At 46.2% G+C, this 26,871-nt stretch overlaps 1 protein-coding gene across 2 annotated transcripts in view; it reads right to left on the bottom strand.

The window, feature by feature from the left end:
* PRKG1 (protein kinase cGMP-dependent 1) overlaps window positions 1-26,871 on the bottom strand; it is a 374,427-nt gene that overhangs the window by 182,356 nt on the left and 165,200 nt on the right. For both annotated transcript variants that reach the window (XM_059851089.1, XM_059851088.1), the window contains exon 3: window positions 22,765-22,878. In XM_059851089.1, the coding sequence (XP_059707072.1) occupies window positions 22,765-22,878 (114 nt within the window). The remainder of the gene's footprint in view (window positions 1-22,764; window positions 22,879-26,871) is intronic.

Genomic DNA, 26,871 nt, shown 5'->3' with positions numbered 1-26,871 from the left:
CCTCCAAGAGCAAAGGGGATTACAAAAGCACCTGCTCAGTGCCCAAACCAATCCAGGTATGCACCAGGACAGGACAGTGGAGTTTTTTAAAGCCCTATTTAACCCTTCAAACTCCTAATAAAACCCACAAATTTCCTGCTGCTCCATCCACAGCAATATTTTGACGTGCTGCAGGTTTGGGCTGATTTTCTGTCAAAATGAGTTAACAGCTGGCAGAAAAGATCACACAAAGCCACGTGGGAATGCCTTGGGAGAGTGGATATCCCTCTCCAGTTACCAGGTATGAAAAGACTTGGCCTGGGGAGTGAGTTCATCCATTTAACCTACACGTGCCACCAGGCAGGGAAATAATCACCCACTTAATTGACTCATTTCTCATGAGCTCCAGAGAGCAATGATTGCACCAGGAGCAGGAGGGGAGGCAAGGCCAGGGGTGGGAGTGGCAGCACAGGGGATTTGGGGGGTTTGTTTTCCTTTAAAAAGTTCCCATTTTGGGCAGCATGGCACAGTTCATGCTTGAAAATCAAATATATTTTCAACATGTTAGGGAGGCTTCTTTATTTCTATGAATTATTCTCCTGCAAGGCAGGAAACACCAGAGTAGTCTTCCTTTTGTCATGCCTTCTTAAAAAAAAATAAAATTCTTTTATGGAAAAGCAGGCTCCTAAAAATGAGACATCTGGCAACTCTGTTAAATGTATTTTTTTTCTGACTATACTTCCAAAAATATTTTCTAGGTTTCTGAGGTGAAAACCTATTTATTGTATTTTCAGGGTGCCCCAATGAAGGGAGGAATGAGGAATCTGACCCCATGTTCTCAGAAGGCTGATTTATTACTTTAAGATACTATATTATATTAAAGAATACTAAACTAAACTATACTGCAGAAGACAAAGGATACTTACAGAAGGCTAAAAAGATAATAATGAAAACTCGTGACTCTTCCCAGAGTCCTGACACAGCTTGGCCCTGATTGGTCACTGAGTCAAAATAATTCACATGAAACCAATGTAACAATTCACATGTTGGATAAACAATCTCCAAACTCATTCCAAAGGAGCAAAACACAGGAGAAGCAAATCAGAAAATTATTGTTTTCCTTTTTCTCTGAGGCTTCTCAGCTTCCCAGGAGAAATATCCTGGGCGAAGAGATTTTTCCAGAAAATGGGAATGCCAGAAAAGCCTTTGTTTCTTCTGGAAAAATCCAGTTATTCCCATCCTCAGGATTTGGTGCTAATCCAGAAATCTCTCATGCACACCTTGCTCATTTCCCTTTGCTGCCAGAGGAGGGCTGGGACACCTGGAACCAGAGGCTGGGTCTTGCCCAGGGGTGTGAGCATCACTTTTGGGGCTCACAAGAATGAGGTGAGGGCAATATCAAACAGGGAAATGAGAGCACAAAGGAACTGCTGCAGAAACTCCAAAACCAGCTGGAAATACATGAAGAATTTATCAGAATGCAATGTGGAGGCATTTGGAGCAGCATCTGCCCTGCTCCTTGCATAACCTCCCTCCCTTCCCATCAGCTTGGGGAATGCTCAGTTCCCGAGTGGCACTGGCACCTCATTATCCAATTAAAATGGCTTGCTTTTAACAAAGAAATAATGTTGGGATAAAAATGACTAGGTTAATGATTAATTTGAGCTGCTCATATATGAAACAGCTTTGCAATTAATTTGGGGAGGTTTGCACATTTGAAGCTCCTCGGTGCAATTGTGACAAGTGGCATCACTGGGGCTCCTCTAATTAATTTGTTAATGTGAGCACAGGGGGTCACCCCTGTGCCAGAAGTAACAGGGGAAATTATATCTATTTTTAAAGGAAAACAAACCACTCAGGAATAGTTTCCTGACATCTCTTGTGTAGCCATTGAGAGGGTTTTTCCCTCTCTTTCCAGCAGCAGAGCTGCCTCCTGCTTCCATGGGAAGAGGAACACACTGGATCTGATCAGGCAGTGAAGTGGTTTGATTTAATGGTGACATCAACATTGCAGGGCAGAACCAGCCAGCACAAATTCCCCAAGGGATTAACCTCTGGAAATGGCACTTCCAGGTCAAGGCTGGACTGGTTTTATAGGTTCACTGTGAAATCCTCCAGGACTGCTTGGAGGGGAAGGTGTGGCTCATTCCCAGCACAGCAGCCACACAGGGGCCATGCTCCTCATGGAATCAGGAAGGTTGGAAAAGCCCCCCAAGGTCATCAAGAACTGAGCCAGCACTGCCTGATGCCCACAGCTGAGCCAGCTGTGCCCAAGGGCCACACCCACATGGCTTTGGACGCCTCCAGGGATGGGCACTGCAAAGCTCCCTGGGCAGCCCCTGCCAAGGCCTGAGCACCCTTTCCATGCAGAAATTCCTGCTGCTGTCCAAGCTGAGCCTCCCCTGGCCCAGCCTGAGGCCCTTTCCCCTTGTCCTGTCCCTGTTCCCTGGCAGCACAGCCCGACCCCCCCTGGCTGTCCTCTCCTGGCAGGGAGTTGTGCAGAGCCACAAGGTCCCCCCTGAGCCTCCTTTGCTCCAGGCTGAGCCCCTTTCCCAGCTCCCTCAGCCCCTCCTGGGGCTCCAGCCCCTTCCCCAGCTCCCTTCCCTGCCCTGGACACTCTCCAGCCCCTCCAGGGCTCTCCTGAAGTGCTCCCAGGGCTGCTCTGGCTCTGTGCCTGGAGAGGCTGAGCTGCTGGGATTGCTGGAAAGGAGCTGGAAATGCCTTCCCTGTGGCTCAGGGGAGCAGATTCTCCTCAGTGTCCATGGTCTCCCTCTTCCAGCTCCCCTCCTGAAATGGGGCAGACACAGAACCATCCCTGCCGTGTGCTGGAGTTCAGGGGCAAGGCCAGGCTGGACTCTGGGGCTTGGAGCAGCCTGGGACAGTGGGAGGTGTCCCTGCCCATGGCAGGGCTGGCACTGGGTGGCATTTAAGGTTCCCTTCCATTCAAACCATCCTGAGATTCTGGGATCCCATCTGCCACAGCCTCTCCTGCCTGCCCCAGGTTTACCTCAGTTTCTCTTGGTTTATCTAATTTACATCAAGCTCTCCTGAGCTTCATCTCAGCCTGAGCTGAGCCCCTTCCCCAGCTCCCTCAGCCCCTCCTGGTGCTGCTGGCATCCCTTCCACCCCTCTTGGACCTCACACTCCCAGAGCCTGCTCAGGGATGGAAAGCAGAATTGTTTTGCATTCCCTCTGCATCTGAGATCCCAGCTGTCAAACCCTCCATGCCTGAGCTCTGCCTCTTTCCAGAGGTAACCAATTAATTTTATGGTGCCACTTGAGAGGGCTGGAGATGGAGTTACAGAGCATCTAATGATCAAAGAAAATAGTGAATGGCATAAATAGAGATGTCCTCCCATTCCCCATTCCCCCACTGATATGCTTTCTAATAAAGGACACTCTCTAATAAAGGATTCTCCAGACCTCCCCAGGAATGATCCCATTTTCATGTGAAAGGCACAAATATTGCATTTATCATCCCTGGTGACTGAAAGACACTGACAGGGACAGCAGGTGCCTCTCTGCAAGCAAAGATACAAGAGGAGATGGGCTTTTCCTACTCCACATCCCACCATTTCCATCAGCTCTTGTTTTATTGAATGTCAGGGGGATCACGTCACCTGGGAGAATCATGGATACACCCTGGGCATGTTCAAGGTGTAACTCAGGCTCCCAGGCTGGTTTGGGTTGAAGGGAATTAAAGATCATTTATTCCTGCCATGGGCAGGGACACCTCCCATCGTCCCAGGCTGCTCCAAGCCCTGTCCAGCCTGCCCTTGGGCACTGCCAGGGATCCAGGGGCAGCCCCAGCTGCTCTGGGCACCCTGTGCCAGGGCCTGCCCACCCTGCCAGGGAACAATTCCTCATTCCCAATATCCCACCCAGTCCTGCCCTCTGGCAGTGGGAAGCCATTCCCTGTGTCCTGTCCCTCCACCCCTTGTCCAAAGCTGTGGGAGGAATGAGGTGTCCCCAGGGCTGCTGTCACTGTCCCTGCCCATGGCAGAAGAGGTGGCACTTCTCCCACAGCAGCAGAAATGAACTGTGACCTGCAAGTCCCACGAGAGAATTCCATTTATTTTCAAACACCACTTGGACCAAGGCATGACTGCAAATAAAAACCCCATCTGAGCTTGGTACTTCCTGCTGCAAATCCTCATTGATGAATTTTGCTCTGCACAACCACTGCTAGAATGGCCCAGGGGTGCTCAACCAGGGGGGCATTTGCTCTGCTCCTGGCTTTTTTAATTTGGGATTCATTTCCTCCAGGGAAAAGGAATGTTCCCTCAGAGGGTGATATTCCTGTGGCAAAGCTGCCTTTCCATTTTAAAGCCCATCTCTGACGTAAGGGATTGACTCATCCACACCTGTCCAGGGCATTTGAATGAATGAGCCAAGAGATATTTGCCAAAAAATACACACGTATTATTTGCCCAAAAATACATCTATCCCCCTTCCTACTGCTCTCCTTCCATTTCAAAAATGTTCATTTTTCAGATTTAGCAATTGTTATACCCACCTGATTCCTGGGAAATAGGAAATCAAAGACCTGTCCTCACTGCTGCCTTCCAATAGGATACAAGGAATTATTTCCTAAAAATAAGTAGCCTCAGTGGAAAACTCCTTCCCAAGACTTTTTCTTTCAGAACATTGAGCTTGGAAACTCTGGGAAATCCCCAAACTGTTGTTTTCCTGTAAAAACCATCATGCACAGATGGAGCAAGCCCATCAAATTTAGGATGGCAAGTGATTCCTATTCCCTGAGTGCTGCAGAGAAATGGAAGCCCATCCAGGAGGATATGCCTTGAAAAAGGCTGTGGAAAGGGAAAGCACACTGGGAGCAGGAATTGAAACCTGTATTAATCAACAAAACCTTTAAGAGGTTTTTCCCATCTCTTTTATCTCCTTTCCAACATAAAAAAAATTCAAGGCCAGGTTGGATGGGACTTGGGGCAACTTGGGATAGTGGAAAATATCTCTGCTCATGGCAGGGGGTGGGACTGAAAGAGATTGAAGGTCTTCTCCAACATAAACCATTCCAAGATTCTGAGATAAAACAAATTGCTATTGTTATTGGAGATGGGAGACAACAAAAAGAACCCAGGTGTGTACTTGGACTGCTTAAGGCTTTGGGTTTTGCCCTCCCCTCAGCAGGAGGGATTATACAACACTTCATGTTCTATTCTGTGCAACTCCACTGATTTTACAGAACAAGCTACTAAATATCCTAAATGAGAATTCTGAAGCTTCCACGAGGGATTTGAACAGCCAGCTGCTGGGGAAGCTGAAATTATTTGCAAATATTCAGCTTGTCAGGGATTTTAACAGTTGTTCTTAGTGAAACAACTCCACACAGCTCCACAAAATCCAAGCTGCAGGATCCTGACCTGCTCCCCCCCAAATCATCTGGGTCACCCCTTAGGGACTAGCACAGGGTTGAAGCTGCTTGTTAATTAATAGTCCATCACTCATTTATCAGCACACTTACTCACCAAAACCCCCTCATCTGTTGTTACCTGCTTGCAATGGAAATACTTTGAGCAGTATCAAGTCCCCACACCAAAGGCTGCTGTATTCCCAAAGCCTTTTACTGCTGGAAGCAATGGTTTAGGGGGAATTCCCTCCCCCTTATAAAGATTTATCTTTACTGCAAAAGCTCTAAATACAACCCAATATTTCTCAGCAATACAGGGATGGAACACCCAAAAAATTCCACAAATGGTTTCTCTTCCCAAGCTGCCTTCAAACCAAGCAGAACCCCTCCTATTTCAACACTGTTCTGTTTTCTACCACCACATTTATTTGCACTGTTTGAAAAACATTTCCCTGGGATGAGCAATATTTCAGATCTCATGTCAACAGAAGAATATTCTCAGCCTAATTACAGGAATTCTTACAATTAATAGAAGCAAACCAAGTCATTAGCCTAGAATTTTATCCATCTAAACTGGGTTGTGCTGGGAAGTTAAATTCAATTATCTTTTTTTGATAACAGATTAACTGAGGGATCAGTGCAACTAATGAAATACTTAATGAACAGGATTAAAAGAGCTGAGGAGAAAAAGGAAAAAGAATCAGGTGAACCAAAGCCACTGCAGATGTACTGAACAGGAATGGAAACTTTTGCTTATTTTCCCCATGGAACTTTAATCCCCATACTGAGGTGACCACAGGAAGGTGGACAGAGCTTTGTCAGCTGGGGAGATCCTGGATCTGCTGCTCCGTGTTCCCAAAACCTCATCCCTATGCTACACCAAGATCAGGGCTTCCAGAGGCCACCATGGCTTGGATCTCCATAAATCACCATGGGTCATCATGGATCACCGTCACTCATGATGGACCACCATGGATTACTGTCAATCACCATGGATCATCATGGATCACTGTCAGTCACCATGGATCACCATGGATCATCATAAATCACCCTCAATCACCATGGATCATCATAAATCACCATGGATTACTGTCAATCACCATGGATCATCATGGATCACCGTCAGTCACCATGGATCACCATGGATTATCATAAATCACCATGGATTACTGTCAATCACCATGGATCATCATGGATCCCCGTCAGTCACCATGGATCATCATAAATCACCATCAATCACCATGGATCATCATAAATCATCATGGATTACTGTCAATCACCATGGATCATCATGGATCACCAGTCACAATGGATCACCACGGATCATTATAAATCACCATGGATCACTGTCAATCAAGATGGATCACCATGGGTCACCATGGATCGCTGTCAGTCACCATGGATCACTATCAATCATGATGGATCACCATGGATCATCACAAATCACCATGGGTCACTGTCAATCACCGTCAGTCACGATGGATCACCATGGATCATCATAAATCACCATCAATCACCATGGATCATCATAAATCACCATGGATCACAGTCATCCATGACGGATCACCATGGATCACTTTCAATCACCATGGATCATCATGGATCACCGTCAACCACGATGGATCACCATGGACCATCGTGGATTCCTGTCAATCACCATGGATCACCATGGATCAGTGGGTTCTACCAGGAAGCGGCTGATTCTCTGTGCAAATCAAGTTTGTTCCAGGGTGGATCTTCTGTGCTGGTCCCCATGACCCCAGCCAGGTCACATTGTCACCAAAGCCCAGTGGGACACCCAGCCACTCACCACTGGCCTCAGCCAAGGAAATGTCATGGAATCCCAGAATAATTTGGGTGGGAATGGACCTTTAAAGCCCATCCAGTGCCACCTCCTGCCACGGGCAGGGACACCTCCCACTGTCCCAGGTTGCTCCAAGCCCTGTCCAGCCTGGCCTTGGGCACTGCCAGGGATCCAGGGCCTGCCCACCCTGCCAGGGAACAATTCCTGCCCAATATCCCATCCCTCCCTGCCCTCTGGCAGTGGGAAGCCATTCCCCCTTGTCCCTCTATCCCTTGTACAGAGTCTCTCTGTTTCCTGTAGCTCCTTCAGGCCCTACAAGGCCACAATTTGGTCACCCCAGAGCTTCTCCTCTCCAGGTGAACAATCCCAGCTCTCCCAGCCTTTCCTCCCAGCAGAGCTGCTCCATCCCTCTGGAGTCCCTCGTTGCAGATGGAGCTGAACATGCCACACTCAAACACAAGGAGGAAGCCACAGAGGAACCCGTGGGTGCCCAGGGAGCAGAAGCTGGGACATTCCACTGGGACACAAGGACGACATCCACTGAAGCAGGAACTCTGCTCCATCCCAGCTTTTCTTTGTGGTAATTTTGCTGGAACACCCCATTAGAGAGGCTGATCTGTAGCTGGCTCATTGCCATCATTTCCACACATCCCACTCAGTGCACCAGGGACCCCCAGAGCCCACATGCAGAAATTCCCTGGGGGAATGCCAATCTCCAAAGGGGATTCAGAGCCACACTCCTATTCAGGATTTTTGAGCTTCTTGTCCTAAATGTATGAAAAATGCTCATATTTAGGTCTCCTTCCAAAAAACTTCTTCTTGCCCTGCTTTCTCCTGAAAGCTCTTGAGAAACTGCTTGGTCTTTTTTGTGACTCCAGGTCTGGGTAGCCTAATTCCCACTGCTACCTTCCCGTGCACACATCTACAACAGGAGGACAGATAAAATGAAATAAACTAATTATTATTACTAAATAACCCACTGGCTAAACAAACTGGGCTTCCCACCACGTGCCAAACCAGCTGCAGGCCTCCAGATGCTCTGGGAAATTAGGAATCTGCTAAAATCACATGTAAAAGGGAGAGATAAAAGCAGGTAAGCTCCCACCTCCCAGAATATTGTTTGTCCTGGTATCAGGAGCTGGCCAGTCAGTCCTGCCTCACTGGGATCATTTTGCAATTTATCTGCCAACAGCATAAAACCAGCAAAGTCACGGGGGGGGGGTCTGGCAGCCAGGCTGGGCTCCTCCCCTTTGAGCATCACTGGCTGCAGCCTCTGCTGCTCCCAGCAGTTATCCCAGCAGCTGGGATAAAACAGCTAAAAATACAGGATTTGTCATCCCAAAATGAATCACTGGAATCGTTTGGAAAGATGCTGAATGCAAAGCTAAAGAATTAAAGCAGGAAGGCAAGCACAGCTCTGCACATGTGCACGGAGAGGGTCTGTCACAGGGCCAGGTTTGCAGCCTTGACACAGAGCACAGGGAAAATCCATCTCTCGTTAACAAACTCGTTCATATGACTCTCTCTGCTCCCTTTTCCCCCTCTCACATCTTCATTTTCCTGTTGTCTCACAGGACACCAGTCCCACTGCTGCAAATATAAGGCACAAGCAGATTGAGAATCACAGAATCCCAGAATGGTTTGGGTTGGAAAGGACCTTAAAGCTCAGCCAGTGTCACTCCTGCCATGGCAGGGACACCTCCCACTGTCCCAGGCTGCTCCAACCTGGCCTTGGGCACTGCCAGGGATCCAGGGGCAGCCCCAGCTGCTCTGGGCACCCTGTGCCAGGGCCTGCCCACCCTGCCAGGGAACAATTCCTCATTCCCAATATCCAATTTAAACACATTAAACATACCCAGTTTAAATCCATTCCCCCTTACCAGGAAATGATGCTATGACACAGGAAGTTGGCATAGCCATAAAACCACCTTAAGGAAAATCGTGGATTAATTTCTATGTGCACTCAGAGAAATAAATTCTGGTCTGTGTTCTGATGATTTATTGTATTTTAAATACACAGGCTCATGCAGTGTAATTGGTCGTGGCATATTTTGCATGATGCACACAACAAATTGGCTTTTGTGGAGCTGTTCCAAGCAGTTGTTCAAGACAAAAAAAGTAATTAGTGAAAGCAGCGATTAGTGACAAACTAAATAGGGAAAAATGGTTTTAACCAAATCTACTGTGAAATCTGCACCACACAATTTTACTGAAGCCTCTTGGATTCCAGTTCCTTCCCAGGACTTGTTGAATTGCCATTGCATATAAACATTCACAGACCACTGTGTGTAAATAACAGCTTAAAGAACAAAATGAACCATTTGCATGGGAATTGAGAGCGTTGACTTTGTGACCAGACAATTTTCAGCCCATTTTAATATCCACTCTATAAACAGAGGCTTTGCAGAGAGTTTAGGAAAAGCAATTCAGACTGGAAAATTGTTTTTATAAAACAGAGCTCATAGGCAAAAAGGTAGGAGTTTATATATGAATTACTGGATCGGGGAAATGCTGGAGGTAGGAAAGAACCTTAAATCCCATCTCACCCCATCCTCTGCCAAGGGATGCCTTCCACTGTCCCAGGCAGCTCCAAGCCCCACCCAGCCTGGCCTTGGACATTTCCAGGGATCCAGGGGCAGCCCCAGAGCTTCTCTTCCCCAGGCTGAACAATCCCAACTCCCCCAGCACAAATCTAAAGGTCTCAGCACCAAACATAAAATAATCTCCAGACAACATCAATGCACAGGATTGAAAATGGGACCATTCTCTCCCTGTTTGCCAAGACAAACCATCCCTAGGATTTCATCAGCAAGGAATTCTTTCCCCTGACAAATACAGCCTGGAATTGCATTGCATCACCTTGGAGCTTTACAGGCCTATTGCAGATAGACAAAAGCCCTTGTTGGTGTGTGCAAAAACTTCCTGCCCACACATGGAACCTCTCCCCAGGCCTTAAAATCCCTATTCCCCAGCAGCCATCTATTGTATTTGTGGGGTGCCCCGTGGCAGGAAGGAATGAGGAATCTGACTCCATGTTCTCAGAGGATCATTTATTATTTTATGATACTATATTATATTAAAGAATGCTATACTAAACTATACTAAATAATACAGAAAGGATACAGAGAGAAGGCTAAAAAGAGAATAATGAAAACTCCTGACTCTCTTCAGAGTCCCAGCACAGCTTGGCACTGATTGGCCAATAAATCAAAATAATTCACAGCAAAAACCAACGAAACAATCACCTGTGAGTAAACAATCTCCAGACACATTCCAAAGCAACAAAACACAGGAGAAGCAAATGAGATAAGAATTGTTTTCCTTTTTCTCTGAGGCTTCTCAGCTTCCCAGAAGAACAATCCTGGACAAAAGGATTTTTCCAGAAAATAAGACAGTGACACCCATCACTTCTGTTTCCAGCACACACCTCACAAGGGCTTGAAAACTGTAGGCAAAAGGAACAGGAGGAAAAGGTGGATGCAAACCCAGAGGGTGTCAAGGAGAGTTGGGACAGAGTGGGATTGCTGGGATGTCTGTGGAAGAGCAGGAGTTGGACTGAATCACCCTCCAGCTCAGGACATTCCATAATTCCATGAGAGGATTTATTGCATGGACGTGACAATCAGCTTTTAATGCTGACCAGAACAGAAGCCAAGGAGAGCAGAGAGAAGCTGAACAAGCCTTTCCCAATGGATCTATTCCCAAAGCCTCATCTGGAAATCACACCTTCGTTATTGAAGGCCTGGACATGCAATAAGTGGCCAGGATTAACTCCTGCAGGATATAAATGCCCAGCCTATCCCAAACCATTCAGAATTCCCTCACTGGTGTCATGAGAGGAGGAGTTTGTACATCCAGCTGTGCTGTTTGTCCCAGCCTGTGGAATCTTTGCCATTCCAATACACGCAAATCTCTTGGGACATGGAAATAACTGCAGGATCACTGATGAGTTCAGATGTCTTTGGACTCAGAAAGAGTGAATTTACAGCAGTGATTCACAGAATGCTTTCCCATACAGTGAGAAAAACTAATTATTGCTGCACTGAAATTCATCACTGTCATAAGAATTAATGGAGTTTGAGGAGCAGTGGAGTCACCCCGAGATGTTGCCTTAATTATCCCGTCAGTCTTTAGGAGTTTGAGTCTCTGCAGTGGTTAAGAAAGGTTAATGCCCCCCCTATTCCAGAAATATTACATGCAACTTGACAAATATTCGGGGAAAATAAGTTAGAGAAGCTGCAAAATAACTCCACGTTACAACACAATTCATCCACAAAAGGTCTCCCAGACAGGCCACTCTCCTCAGGAGGGCTGGCAGAGGCTGACTTTTAATGTAGTTAACCTTTACAGGCTTCTAAAATTCCTAATTCTAGTAAATGTGGACCTGAGTGGCTGGGACTTGCAGCCCCAGGATTTCTGGGGTGTTTCCAGTGGACTCTGGAATGTATGGGACACTGGAATCTCTAAATGGCATCAGGCAGCTTGAGTGAGTTTAGGGTATAACAAGACCAGCACATTCCTCAACTCAAACCTCTGAAATCAGGAATATTTCCCCTCTTTCACCAAGCAAACCTTCTGAAGGCAGAGATCCCAACAACAAAGCACTCGTGTGGCCTTGCCAGCAGGGAATGTGTGTCCTGCTGGTCCCTCACTGCCAACACCCTGTGACACACAGCTGTGACACACAGCTGTCCCCAGCACAGGGGGGACCTGGAGCTGCTGGGGAGAGCCCAGGGGAGGCTCCAGGATGAGCAGAGGGATGGAGCAGCTCTGCTGGGAGGAAAGGCTGGGAGAGCTGGGATTGTTCACCTGGAGAGGAGAAGCTTTGGGGTGACCAAACTGTGGCCTGAAGGAGCTGCAAGAAACATGGAGAGGGACTGGGGACAAGGGATGGAGGGACAAGGGGGAATGGCTTCCCACTGCCAGAGAGGAGGTTTAGATGGGATATTGGGAATGAGGAATTGTTCCCTGGCAGGGTGGGCAGGCCCTGGCACAGGGTGCCCAGAGCAGCTGGGGCTGCCCCTGGATCCCTGGCAGTGCCCAAGGCCAGGCTGGACAGGGCTTGGAGCAGCCTGGGACAGTGGGAGGTGTCCCTGGGTGTAGCAGGGCTGGGAATGAGCTGAGCTTTAAGGTCCCTTCCCAGCCAAACCATTCTGGGATTCCATGATATTCGTGTGGATGTGACATCAGCCTCAAACCTCAGCAGCTGGCAGGGGATAAATAACATTTTACCAAGATTAAACCCTCCTAGATGGAGAAGCAGCTCTGAAGTGCCTCCAAAGGGAGGGCCTCACCCCATCCCCAGGCTGGAAGACAAACACAAGCTCCCAAAGCCCCCAGTGCCTGCTCCTGCCCCAGCACCAAAGCACTGGGCACTCCAGAATCAGATCAGCAAGGCCATTTTATTGGTGAGGGGTTATTTGTGCACATCTCCAACAGCCTGGAACACTTGGGTGTGGAGGAATTCACACAACTGTGTGTCAGCTCCCTGCTCCCAGCACACCCCAGAGCTGTAACACCCCAGTGCAGCAGGAATTGCAGAGGTGATTAAAAGACATTAACGTTGTTCCAGTCCTAATGTGAGGGCTGAGAGCAGACACACCATGAATTCACAATGCTCATGGCCCACACAAACCCACAGCAGTTCATTAGCTACAACAGAACATTAAAAAAAAAAAAAAAAGGGAGAGAAAGAATATGGAAATGAGTGTTTCTTTCCACAAGCAATCATTTCTTCCCCAAGTTCTGCTCTTAAGCTGTTGAAGGATAAACTGATATTAGAGGACAAAGCTGGGAACACTTTGCCTTTATCAAATTAAAGCAATTACAAACTGTTTATAAAGATGCTTTCATAACAGGAGTTTTGTTCTCAGAAAAGAAGACTTAATTTGCAAACTAAGCTGGAAAATTAAGATTGGCTCCTCCAAATCTACCACCCTCCAAAAAAACTCACTGCCTGAGAAACTGCTCAGTCTTCCTGGCTGTTCTCAGCTGTAAACCTTCCCCAGAGGAATTTAAAAGTGCACATTTTCAATGGATCTCTGCCACCTCTCCATCTTCCCAGCACAAAGAGGAGACACCAGGGAGACCTTAAAGCACCTTCCAGTAGCAAAAGGGAGCTTCTAAAAAAGAGAGAGAGGGACTATATCCATGGTTAGATAGTGATGGGACAATGGGAAGGGCTCAGAATTAAGGGAGGTGAGATTTATGGGATATTGGGGAGGAATTGTTCCCTGGCACAGGGTGCCCAGAGCAGCTGGGGCTGCCCCTGGATCCCTGACAGTGCTCAAGGCCAGGTTGGACAGGGCTTGGAGCAGCCTGGGATAGGGGAAGGTGTCCCTACCCACTGGATGGGATTTAATGTCCCTTCCAACCCAAAACAGTCTGGAATTTTATTAAATTTTTTTTTTTAAGCTACAGCCATCACAAACTCATTGATTCTGGAGTTTTACTGGGTGACAGATTGGCACCAGAGCATCTCTGTGATGAGCACATCCACCTGCTGGAGTCACACCAGTTTATTTGGGAAGTGACCCCAGGAGTGCAGGATTCAGGAGCACCCACCACAAATCCAGCAAGAATGGAATCACTATTTTACAGACACTGAGGAGAAAGTCAGAAAAACACACATTAAAGCAACCCCAAGGGGCACTGTGCTAATGAGCCTGCTTGCTTCCATGCCTGGCTTTACATCTATTTTTTTATACATTCCCATTGAAGAGATATAGAATGTATTCCCATTCCCACTGGGAATGCAGCACATCCCTGCTTTTCTCCTGCCAAAACACCCAAAGCAGCTGAAGGAGAGCCTGCCATGCCAGCTGCTCCTGGGGCTCTGCATTACCAGGATGTGATCATCCTGTGCAGTGGATCCCATCCCAGACCTGCCTGCGAGCTCATTCCACACAAATAGTTACGGAATAAATATTTCCTGAAAGGAAATAAGTTTGCAAGGGGTTAATCAGGAAAAAAATACATTACCACTGATGTCTTTTGTTAAAAACCATGAGGAAATGAGGGCACAGCAAAGCCTGGGAGCCTCCCAGTTTCTTGCAGTGGCTGATGGAGTGATGGAGCATTTTATTTGCCCACAGTTGAGGGGGATTATTTTAGTAATGAAGCAGGAGTTGAATATCAGCTGTTAAGTACAGCCACCATCATATTCCTGGACTTGCAAGGAGGATTTCTTTTAAACCCCAAAAACCACTGCAGTAGCAGCAGCCAGACCAAGATTATCTCCTTTCCCAGTGCTCCATAAAGCTGGGGAATTACTGAGTCTTTTTAGATATTACAGTGTTTGTCAAGCAACAATTAAAAACGCACCAGCGATTAAGCAAACACCATAAAGCTTTTACAATTCATTTGAAGCAGGCAAATATTTGTGCAGCCAAATAAAAGAAAAAAAAAATCCCAACCAACACTGAAGTATTTGGCTCTCTGAAGATTCAAAATCCTTCATTTTGAAAATGGATTTTTAAAAATAAAAACTCCCTCTAAGACTCCAAGGCTGTCCAACCTGGGATACTTCCAGGCATGGGACAGGCACAGATTTATTTTTTTCTTGTTCAATCACAAAGCTGTCATCAGCAATGACACACAAATAATTATTACTTGCATTTGCAGCCATACAGTGCTGATGGTATGGGATAAACCAGCCCCTTCCCAGTAAGTTCCCAATCTCAGGCATGTAAATTCAAATTATCCCAGTTTTTCAGACACCTGTGCTAAAGGGTAGGAAAGGCTTATCCAAAGTCAAGCTTCCAAAACAAAGCAGAAATCTCAACTCAATCTGAGCTGTGAGCTTCACTCCAGGTGTATCTTTCCCCCCATTAAAAGGAAATGCCATCCCCTGGGAAAGGAGGGACAATGGGGATGAGCTCTGTGGGGCTCCTGATGTCCAAAAACCTCCCAGTCTGAAGCAGGAGAGCACTTGAAAGCTGTTAAATCTTCCCCAAACACCACAACACAGAAAAAAGAGGATTTTAAATGCTTTTCCCTCTTTTGTCACTGCTACCTGCAGCAGCCCTGAGCACTGTCCCCATTCCCATGTGCTCTCCCTCCCTCCTGCCAGCAAGTGTTTACCCAGCTGTAGGGAAAAAAAAAAATCACCTAAAGGGGGGGTTTAGGTGATTTATGGGAGGTTAATGGTTAACCCAGACTCCTTCCCAAAGCAGCTCCTGGGTCCCTGGGCACAGAGGTGTGCCCTGGAATTACAGGACATGGCCATTGCTCCGTCTCAGGAGATGCACTTGGAGAGGTTTAGGTTGGACAGGAAGGAAAACTTGTTTTCCAAGCAGGTGTCCTGTTGGAACCCTGGTTGCTGAGAATTTTGGACTTTGTGTGTTAACAAACACTGACAGTGAGGCCGTGGAGAAGGCTTCCAAAAATGGAATGATAGAACTGGGATTGTGGGTGTGTTGTTTGAATAGAAGTGTGTAATACCACATGGTGGGAAACAGAGTTTAAGGGTTTAGCATATAATAATATACATACAGCAAAATAGAAGTTTTAAGGCAGAAGCTAATCCTTCTTGTTCATGGGTTTGGGTGGTTTTGTGTAACTGGGCAAAAAAGTTCTCATTGCAGAGCACTTGTTAGTTATAAGGTTAAAAGTAAAAATAATTTGTGTAATTTCTTAATTCAACAGTTTCTGCTTAAAAACTCTTGTGTATGAAGAGATACACCTCCTTTTTAAACTCATGAGAGTAAATTACTGTAGACCTCACAGCTCATGAGACTATAATATACATAAGAGCTAATAAACATCTAAGTCCAAACAAAAAAAAAAAAATACCATCTCACACATTTAATCCCAACCTCAACAATAAAAAAAAATAAAATAAAATAAATCCACAGTGTCCCTCTGGGTCAGGGTGCCAAGACCTGCTAGACAAAGCCATGGCAACCAACACAAGCCCAGGATCAAGGGAGGTGTCTGATTACCACCCAAGTTTCTCCTTTACACACAAATCTGCTTCCTTAAATCAGCTCCTCACATGAATTCCCTGTTTCCCCAAGAACAGAGCCAACTGTGCTGTGTTAACAGAGAGTATCTGACAAAAATAAATCTGGTTTTGGGATCTCTTGCAATGGAAGAATCACAGCAGCACTCAGAAACGGTCAAGGACAGAGGCAGAAGAAATTTGAAGCACACAAAGGACTCTGAAGAGGTTCAAGAGACTCCTCAAGCAGGGAACACAGGATCTAAGCAGATGCTAAAGAGCATTTAAGTGGAGAACATGCCTTCCCAAGGAGGGAGTGGGGGAGAGGCACATCCCAGCAGTGTGTCCCTGCTGCGGGCACTGAGGTCTGCATGGGGCTGGTGACAGGGACAAACCCACCACGTGGCATTTTCACACCCACTCAGGCAACTCATCCCACTGCAGGCAGCTGCTGTGACCCTCGCCAGCCAAAGAAAATCCAAGTTTAAAAGACAGGCTGCGAGTTGGGTGCGTTGTGTGAATTCCATCAGCCTCTGCTCCTGCCCTCTACTACAGATAAGTCAGGCAGAGCACCCTCAGAGCTGAAAAAAACCACAAGAAATAAAGACAATTCTATTTCTTCAAAGGCAGCCAGGATTTTGCCTTGTTCAGATCTCTGCCCTTAGCTCCCAGATCTCTTCAGATGTCTGGAGTTCACCTCAATTCCCATCAAAAAAACCAATCCAGGGTGTCCAGGCCGTGTCAGTGGAAAAGACAAGACAGCTTCAAGGTGGCACCTGCACCTTCTGCTGTCTACATGCACTACCCTAAAACAACAAAGAACTAACAGAACATAGCTGAGCCTCTCCCCAGGCACCTCATTGCTGCAGTTAATTAAAAAAGAGACACTATTTAAATCTCATTTCCTCCAGCTGGGTGTCAGGCACGGGCTGCAAAGGGCAGAGCTTCAGCAAGCCCATTTCAAACACTACTGACTTTGATATTGTGGAGTAAAGGCTTCTGCAAATAACTTCTGAGGAGTGAATGCAGTTGTCAACACTGCTGTTGTCTGGATGGGTTTTATTGCAGCCTAAAGATAAATAAAAGCTCTCCCATTCCCAGAGAAGATACAATTCATGAAATATAATGAGTTTTTCAAACGTGCAATACAGAGAACTTGTTTGGTGCCTTTTTTTTTTTAATTAAAAAGCCTATCTGCAGTTTTGTCAATTTATTTGGTATCCAAATGCTTTTAACACTGGCACTTCAATAATATGAAATCCATCTTTGCCAGGGAACTTCAGATAAATGCAAGTAAACTACAGCCCTCTTCAGCACCCCAAACTGGGGGAATACTGGCACTCTTAGGGAGCTGGAAAGGGGCTCAGCCTGGAGCAAAGGAGGCTCAGGGGGGACCTTGTGGCTCTGCACAACTCCCTGCCAGGAGGGGACAGCCAGGGGGGTCGGGCTGTGCTGCCAGGGAACAGGGACAGGACAAGGGGAAAGGGCCTCAGGCTGGGCCAGGGGAGGCTCAGCTTGGACAGCAGCAGGAATTTCTGCATGGAAAGGGTGCTCAGGCCTTGGCAGGGGCTGCCCAGGGAGCTTTGCAGTGCCCATCCCTGGAGGTGTCCCAGGAAGGGCTGGAGGTGGCACTCCAGCCAATGGAATATTTATGGCAAATATTCCATTGCATCCCCTTGTTTATCAAACTCTGCCCAAAGCAAAGCTTGGCTATCAACAGCAAAGTTCAGTCACCTCATTTCTCACAGCTGCTCTGGCCATATTTCAAACATCAGCAACATTCTCAGTGACATCTATAAAAAGGGATGAAATGGGAGCTTTTATCAACTAATTATCTGACATCTGCTATTAATATTAACTAATTCTTCAAGGGTTGCACAGGGAAAGCCATCATCTCCTTGTAACCATGTTTAAGTGATGGGAGCTCAGCTCAATCCACTCTGCAATTAAATCAACGTGAAAAATATCAACAGAATTATTTCTACAAGTATTCCAGAACAACAGAAACTCCTCATTTCCCTGGAATGGTGATCACCCTCCTTCTCTATCAGAACCAACAAACAGGACTTTGTTATTGTTATTTTATCTGCTTGGCCATGCAGGTCTAGAGGGTTTTTAGACGTGGACTTAACACTGAAAGGTATTCCCATAAATAAATACCCAGTCTTAAAGCTGCCCATGATGCCTCCAGGTGTTCACCTGGAGAACAGAAGGATCCAGGGAGAGCTCAGAGCCCCTTCCAGAGCCTAAGAAGAAGGCTCCAGGAAAGCTGGAGAGGGACTGAGGACAAGGGATGGAGGGACAGGACACAGGGAATGGCTTCCCAGTGCCAGAGGGCAGGGCTGGGTGGGATATTGGGAATTAGGAATTGTTCCCTGGCAGGGTGGGCAGGCCCTGGCACAGGGTGCCCAGAGCAGCTGGGGCTGCCCCTGGATCCCTGGCAGTGCCCAAGGCCAGGCTGGATGGGGACTGGAACAGCCTGGGACAGTGGAAGGTGTCCCTGCCATGGCAGGGGCTGGGATGGGATGGGACTTAAGGTCCTTTCCAACCCAAACCATCCTGGGAATCTGTGATCCCAAAGATGGAAATGAGGAGCCAGAGAAATGCCATCCTGAAGATGCTCCTGAAGAAGAGAGGAGGGGGGAAACTCCTGCTACACCTTGTCCATTGTCCTCAACATCATTTTCCCATTATCATCCCCTTGGAGGAATAATCCAATCCCATTTTGTCACATTACTTGCAAGACCTGTAAAGGTCACAGTAAAATAGAGGCAGTGGAAGGTTGAGTTTAAATTACTTTCTCCCAGGATATATCCATTTATATTCCATTTATCTCCCACCAGGCACACCAGACTGGCTGGGCCATCCCAGGTTTCTTATCTCCATGTAATATCAGAGAGATTTTAATCAAACAGTTGAGTATCTAAAAGTCAACTTCCTTCCAAAGTGTGTTTTAAGGAGAGCTGAACAAACTTTACCCTGGCTCCTGTAATTGTTGGAGGAGAATATCTAAAGGCAGCATCCTTCTGCAAGGCTTTAACGAGTCTCTGCAGTTTTAATTGGCAACTCGCTGCTGCCTTATTTTCCCCCACAAATTATCCATGTTTCCAAGCTCCTCAGAAAGTTCTGTCGTTCCTGGGGCTGCAGCAAGCAGTGCAGAGGACTCCATTAAAACAAAAACCAGCAGTTGAAAATTCAAACTCATCCAGGCTTGGCAAGGAAAAGCCGAGCTCCCGCCTTAATCCCTCTGCGCCGCGCTGGGTTTTGTACAATTAGTGCAGCTGGCAAGCACAGCAGCTTGAGGGACTCTTGTGCTGCCTTTTGAGGGCCAGCAGAAGGATTTACATAATTTAGAGTTTAATAACTTCAGCCTCCACTTGCCTTTTTTTTTTTTTTTGCTAGCAGTTCTCCTGAAAACACAAGCTGGTGCGGAGTGTAACTCCCCTGAAATCGTCAGCCTCCCAACTGAGATGTTTCCAAGGGATGGTTTTATTGGAATTTTGCCCCCAAGAGAATCTATTTCAGGTGTTAAGACCACTTCTAAAATAAGCAGAACATCCTTGGAGGATGGAGAATCTGCTCCTTCCACAAAATCCAGCCTAAATCACCTGCAAAAATCTGCTCCACACATTATTCTTTAAGAGGAATGAGATCTCTGCACAGTATTAACAGCAGATTAATTTCACTTCCTCCCACATCTTGTTATCAAAATGAAGAATCACAATGTTTTAAACACAACCCCAATTCAGCTGGGGGGATTTCTGTCTTTATCTTTTTTTGCTGACCTCTCTTTAGCTCTTTTTTCCAACCATGTCTCTAAAAACAGAGGATCAGAGACATCATTTTAGGTATAGCCATAAAAAGTGATGCTTTCCTCACTCTGAACCTAATTATTTGTTGGAATCAGGGAGAAAAGTCTGTGGCTCTGCTTTGAATTGCAAGCAGCATCCAAGTTTGCATGCAGGCACTTGAGATCTCTGGATAATCAATACAGAGAGAGGGAGAAATTACTGCTGATTTGGATTTCACTCACTGCACAGTGGAAGGTGATCTGTGAACATCAAGGAGTCAGAAAGCCTTGACAATTCCATACTTGGAGCAGACTGATCAGATAAAAAAAGCAAACCAAAAATACCCCAAACCCTCTACTAATATCTGGAAATGTAAGGCAAACACTGCAGAATAACCAAACAAAAATCAGATGTCAAAAATTGCACATTTATTTTAAAAGAAGGCCACGTGTCAGGAGATGTGTCCCTGCCTTCCCCAGTGCTCCTCACCACCCAAGGGTTTGGGTTCTTCCCATGCCCTGCCTGAACTCAAACCCCACCCTGCTTTTATTTAAGACTGCAATGACAGGGAAAAAAAATATTAATAGTGCTCCTGGGGCAGGCTTTTCAAAGCCCTGGATTGTCTTATTAAAGAGGTCATTATGAGACAGGAGTCAGATCAGAATCATTAAATTTTAATGTCTCCTAAATTCTGTGGCAAAGACAAAGCCCCTCCTCCAGTGATTTATAGCTGAAGTTTGCTCCTGCAGAGTGAGCACAAGCTGAAGAGCCCATGTAGACTAACAGTGAGTAATGACACTAAAATCTTTATTATTTACAAACCAAAGCCAGGGTACACATAAAACCCAGCTCCAGCTGGAGATGTCAACTCAGCTGACACCTCATTATGGCCCAGCTGTAACACAGAGATCCACACCCCCATAAATCCATCCTTCACTCAGCCTCTGCTGCAACTTCATCCTCAGAAAGCAGCACTTAATGTCCTCGTAATGAAGTACAGGCAGGCCCATCAAAACACACTCCTGATACCCTGGAGATGATGGAAAGTTCTCTCCTGAAAATTGGGAAGCCCTGAGAGTTTCTCCAGATGGGAGCTGGATGGTGCTCCCTGCCACTTCTTCACCACCAGTGCTGAGTGTCTGCTCTCACTACAATCACCAATTTTATTTCTCACTAAATAAACCTTGGCATGATCCAGGGCTTAATGGAGTATTTGCCACCACTCACCTTTCTAGGGACTTAGCACATTCATTGCTCACTTCCCAAAGGAACAAGCAGGTGTTTGAAGCTGTGTAGGATCATCCCAGAGGGGATGTGAGCACCTCCACACCCTCAGCTCAGCGAGGCCGAGCTGCAGCAGCTCCCCAAGCTCATCACACCCCCAAGTGCACTGCTCTGTGCACTAACCAGAGAGAAAAGTCCTCCAGGTCCTTTGCTGGCCCTGGGAAAGGGATTAAAACCCAGCAGAACTCTAAAGGAACAAGGGACACACATTGCTTTTCCCTGAGGCAAGGATTCTCTGAGTAGTGCCCCTACTCCTGCCCCCAGTTTAACCAGGACAGAGGGATTTGGGACAACAATGCCACGTGCCAGTCTGGAGGTTTGCTCAGGAGGGGAGCCTGGGGGTGTGGAAAAGGCAGTAAGGGGAAAAAATACAGGAAAATCTGCAGTGGGAGTGCCTTGCACAAGCAGGGGGGAATGGCCACAGGAACAGAGTGGCTCTGTGGGATTCCACTCAGGTGCCCTCCAGCTCTGCATTCCTAAGGGGAACTAGGCAGCAGCCATGCTCTCACTGCCTTTTCTAGGCTGTGACCTTTCCCTCTGCTCTTCCCAGCCTCCCCCAGCTGTATTTACCACACAAACCTGCTGCTTCTCTGAACTTTTCAGCCTCACCTGAGGTCCCCAGCACTCGTGAAAAGGCAAGGTTTGCACAGGTGAAAACAGAGAACATCAGTCATGTCCTTGAGCCCTACAGAGAACAGCACATCCTGCAGAAAATAATCCACTTATCTGTTCCTGCTTTCTCAGTCCTGCCCATTTGTTCTTTTCCTCTCTCTTTTTTTGAAGCACAATTAGATATTTGGAAAAGGTTTTCTTCTGAGCAGGGACCTCGCACAGCTCATTATTCTGCCACAAGAATACCACTGGTTTGTATTATTCAGGTTGGTATTCTTCAAGTTTGTGCCTCTTGTTTGGATTTTTCTGTACCATCTGTATCCTTTTAACTCCACCCCCACAGCACCTTAAAATGACACAACTATTTATTGTTATCTCTCTCTCTCTGCTTCAGACACCACCAGAAACTCTTGTCCTCAAGATGAAGGAGAACTGTGATATCCTATATCTGCATCTGAATTTAAACAACAACTCATTTAAGCCATGCATAGCAATGGGATTTTTTTCCTCTGCTTAACTGTGCAAGCCAAGCTTTTGCCCAGAACACTCATAAAAGAAAACAGGTAAGAGGAGAAGTGCTGAGGAGTTTAGAGCAGGGGGTCAAGCACATTCCAGATTTTTTTTTTCCTGATTTATTTTAGTCAACTTAGTGGGAAAACAGTGACTTATCCTGCACAAAAAGCTAAGCTTGGCTTAGTGAGCTACCCTTGAAGACTTACACAGGTCAGAAAGGGTCTTCTAGGCAATAAGAAAACAATTATCATGAGAGCCAGCAGGAATTGTAAGGAAAACTGTGGTGCAAGCTAGGACTAACCTGAGTGACTGAATGATGCATTTCCTCTGCACCTCCTTCACACAGAGTGCCTAAATTCCATAGCAAAATCCATGCCCTAAAGAGTTGAGTTCACTGAGAAAGTGAAACATCTAAAGGAGGCTGCAGCTTCCAAGTGGAGAGATGAACAAACATCAAAAAAGCTCTTACTTTTGACAGTAGCTGTCCGGGTGCAGTTGTAGAGGATGGCCAACTCCCCAAACACTTTGCCAGGTCCCATGGTGCAGAGCTTCACTCCCTCTTTTGTCACTTCAACCTTCCCATCTGTGGAAAAAAGAGAGAAAGACCATTTTAAAAGGGCAATTATTTAATTTCAGACACTTTAAAAGGAAGGCTATTTTTTTTTTTAGATTTAACTTTTACAATTTGTTTGATTACAGGCCAGGTTGGATAGAACTTGGAGCAGCCTGGGGTAGTAGAAGGTTCCCTGGTCATGACAGGGGGTGGAATTAGATGAAATTTAAGGTCCCTTCCAACCCAAATCATCCTGGAATTGCATCCTTTGAACAAAAAAACACCAGAGCCCTACAACTTCAAGAGGAACTAAATGTATTACAAAGAAGAGCACATATATTCAGAAAAAGGTTAAAACCCACTGCTGCATGCAGAAACTTTTAACACTTAAAGTGCTTTTTGGTGGAGCATTGCTGCAGTTGAGATGGCCACAATACAATTTCAGAGAGCTTCAGCCCCTACAGAGCAACACCTCACCAACTCAGAAGGCTTCAGCTGGCAGCCCATACAGAGGAACACCCCAGCACTTCAGAAGGCTGCAAGCAACTGCCCTTCCTGTCCTCCACCCAACCTTTTACACCCCTCATGGTTAATGCACTGCACCTGTGTGCCCTCTGCTCCCTGGGTGATTGGTCAGTGCACCTGGGCTCATTAACACCTCATTAATTTCAATACTGGTCACCTGCTTTTCACAGCTGTAGCTCGTTAGGGATGAGGCTCAGCCCCAGCCCCACTCCCAATGAGCACAAACTCTGTGCCTACACACCACCCCAGTTTCCAGGAGGTGCTGGGCACTGTCAGCACAGCCCGAGGTGCAGGTGGTGGCAGGCTGGGGACACATCCTGCACTATCTGGAATTTCAGGAGGCAGCAGCCCAGCAGGGCCACAGGGCCCTGGACATGAACTCCAGCTCTATTCCTGGGGAAACAAAACTCACCACTGACAGCAAAGCTGCAACTTACACAGAGGAAAGTTTCAAGCATCAGCACTTGGTTGTTCTTCAGCCCAGCCTTTTACACCCCTCATGGTTAATGCACTGCACCTGTGTGCCCTCTGCTCCCTGGGTGATTGGTCAGTGCACCTGGGCTCATTAATGGCTCATCACCTTCCATATCAGTGACCTGTCCTGCATACCTGTAGCCAGTTAGAATTCACAGAATTCACAGAATCTCTGGGTTGGGTTGGGTTGGAAGAGACCTCCAAGATCTCTGAGTCCAACCCAGCCCCAACACCTCAACTAAACCCTGGCACCCAGTGCCACATCCAGGCTGTTTTTAAACACACCCAGGGATGGTGACTCCACCACCTCTCCGGGCAGAACATTCCAGAACTTTATCACCCTTTCTGTAAAACACTTTTTCCTGATATCCAACCTGTATTTCCCTTGGGGCAGCTTGAGACTGTGGGATGAGTTTTGAGACACTGGGGATGAGGCTCCACTCCCAAGTACCACAAAATCTGTGCCTACAGAGCAGCTGTACAGTCAGGACATACAGTACACCAAACTCACTTGGAACTTTGTGACACCCCTTAGACTTTCAGGTGAAATTTCTGCCAAATTTTGTGTTCAAAAAAGAAAAGATTTAGGTGTCTAACACCCCACATGAAGACGGGGGTGTAATTTTGGTCATTGTCCCTGAGAACACTCATCCATGAGTAACAGAATTATCACAGAAAAGGAAATTACTCTGACCCGTGGCTATTATTTAATTCCCATCTCTCCACCCCTTGCCTTTCTGAATATCTCATTTTATGAGGGGAAATCTGCTTTACCAGCTTACCTGCACCATGCTGGGAAGGGATGTGTGAGGAAGGGTTAAAATCAAAATCCCAGGTTGGATGGAAAGAAAGGAGTTCAGGACCAACCTGGGAGGTTGGAAATGACTCATCTTTTAAATAATGGAGGGTTTAAAAAGCAAGATTTGAAAAACAAGAGCCAGGAGAAGAGAAGGAAGAGGGGACAGATGAAGGGGTTAAAAAAAAAAAAAAGGAAATGTTCCAAATCTTAGCTGCCACTAAAAAACCTCCTCTGGCACCCCAAACTGGGATACAGCTTCAGTGATCACAGAATACAATCAGAGAACTGAAATACAGACTCATTTAGGTGAGAAAAGATGATTATTTATCAAGCTGAAAGCAGCTGTTTGGTAAATATTATGAGCTAAATGTTACCTGGGCTGTGGGAGTGTAAAATGGCAGCAGTGCTTTCTGTGATAGAGAAGCAGAGCTGGGGGGGGGGGAAACTCAAATATCTTCATTACAAGTCAATTTTTATGACTATTTCTATAAATGTTTGATTCATTTCTTCATATTAAGTATCAATCTAACAAGAAGAACAAAAATAGGTGTTTATCTCAAGAATGAGCAATATCTGACCTTAGTGGAGCCTCCCACACTTCAGAGATTCCTAAACCATTTTGAAGAATGTAATTTTTGTTTAATAGAATTGAGTTTCAGCAGCTTTTTCTGCAAAAAGCCCTGCTGGATAAAGCTTACAACAAAAACCTGCAAAGGAAATTACTTTACCTGACTTTTGGCTCATGGGCTCCAAAAGAAGATGGGCAATTCTGAGCAGTAATGCACAGGTGGGATCACATCATTCCCAAGTGTTGGGGAGCACAAGAAACACACTGCTGATGAAATTAAAATACTTGTTTTAAAAGTAAAAAGAAGATTTCCCCAGCATGATATTGCAGGTATTGGCAAGATTAGATAAAACAATGCTCTGTGGTTTGGTAATTAACGTGCTCTTTAATTACAATTTACTATCCTGGAGAAAGCCTCCCATTCCCCTGCTGTGTAACTAAGCAATCTGGAACATTAAACACCTCACCATAAGATGCTCAGACCATGAGCAAAATTCACCTCTTATGGAATTAAAAGGTCAAAGGACTGCTGTAGGATTTTTCCCATTTTCTTTTCCTACCTGGCTGCTTATACAGTGCAGTTTTCCATGGAGCAAACAAATTGTTCTGCTGTATCAAGCAGATAAAGGAACCAAATGGAATACAACACAATATTGATCAATTAATGGAGATACATCTGCAGCTTGCCTTGGCATCTCCATCAGACAAACACTAAATAATGCAAGAGATGCTTCTCTCCAGGCAGGAGAACCAGAAAATGCTGCATTCCAGTCCAAACATTGAGCATTATTGAATTCAACATTATATTTAATTTACAGCTTGAGCTGATTTGGGGGAGCATTAGTTGGCATACAAACAGTGCACTTTGCTGTCAGCTGCAAGAAGCAATTCCAAAACAATGGGCAATGTGTATGATTTTTCAAACAGAGCATAAAATAAAAATCTCAGTGCCTTCAGCTCCCCAGTATCGAGGGCTCCAGCCATTCCCCTTCCAGGATGACCATGGGAAGGTGACCAGAGATAAGGGTCAATAAAAGAGATCAATGCCTCCACAAGCCACCAGCCTCCTCCCAACAGACATAGCTCCAAAAATCTCTTTAACCACGCAGAACTCAAGATATTTTGGGTTCTGCAGGCCCCCAAGTCTCAGTTCTTTGGTTCTTCATCCTTGGACAATTCCTGGGATGGGGCAGCCACAGCTGCTCTGGGCAACCTCTGCCAGAGTCTCACCTCACCCTGTTGCTCTGCAAGATTTCTGGGAGGTTCACTAAAACTTCATGAAATTAAGCTTTGCTTATGAAAAATCGGTCCCAGGAGTTGGAGTTGAACGATGCTTGGGGGATATTCCATGAAATCCAAGAGGGAACAGCTTCCCTTGCTACCCTGATCCCCAGCACACTTCCCTGAACCTTGAGCCTCTCAGCCAGAGCCTGGCTTTCCCAAATTAAACCCGGCGTGCTAATTACACTGTAGTTGCCAATTTAATTGTGGAGCAATTAAAGTTTTAATTGGGCTGCCTGACTTCGGGGCCGGTCCGATGAAGATGTGCTAAGGCTGGTGCTTGTTTGGGAACACAAACCCATAATGGCCCGCATTATTCATGAATTATTCATGGCTTATTCACGGGGTTGTGCCCCGGGCACTGGGAATCCTCCCC

Source organism: Haemorhous mexicanus, chromosome 7 (genome assembly GCF_027477595.1).
Source record: "Haemorhous mexicanus isolate bHaeMex1 chromosome 7, bHaeMex1.pri, whole genome shotgun sequence".
Classification (NCBI taxonomy): domain Eukaryota; kingdom Metazoa; phylum Chordata; class Aves; order Passeriformes; family Fringillidae; genus Haemorhous; species Haemorhous mexicanus.
This window is presented reverse-complemented; position numbering and strand designations above follow the sequence as displayed.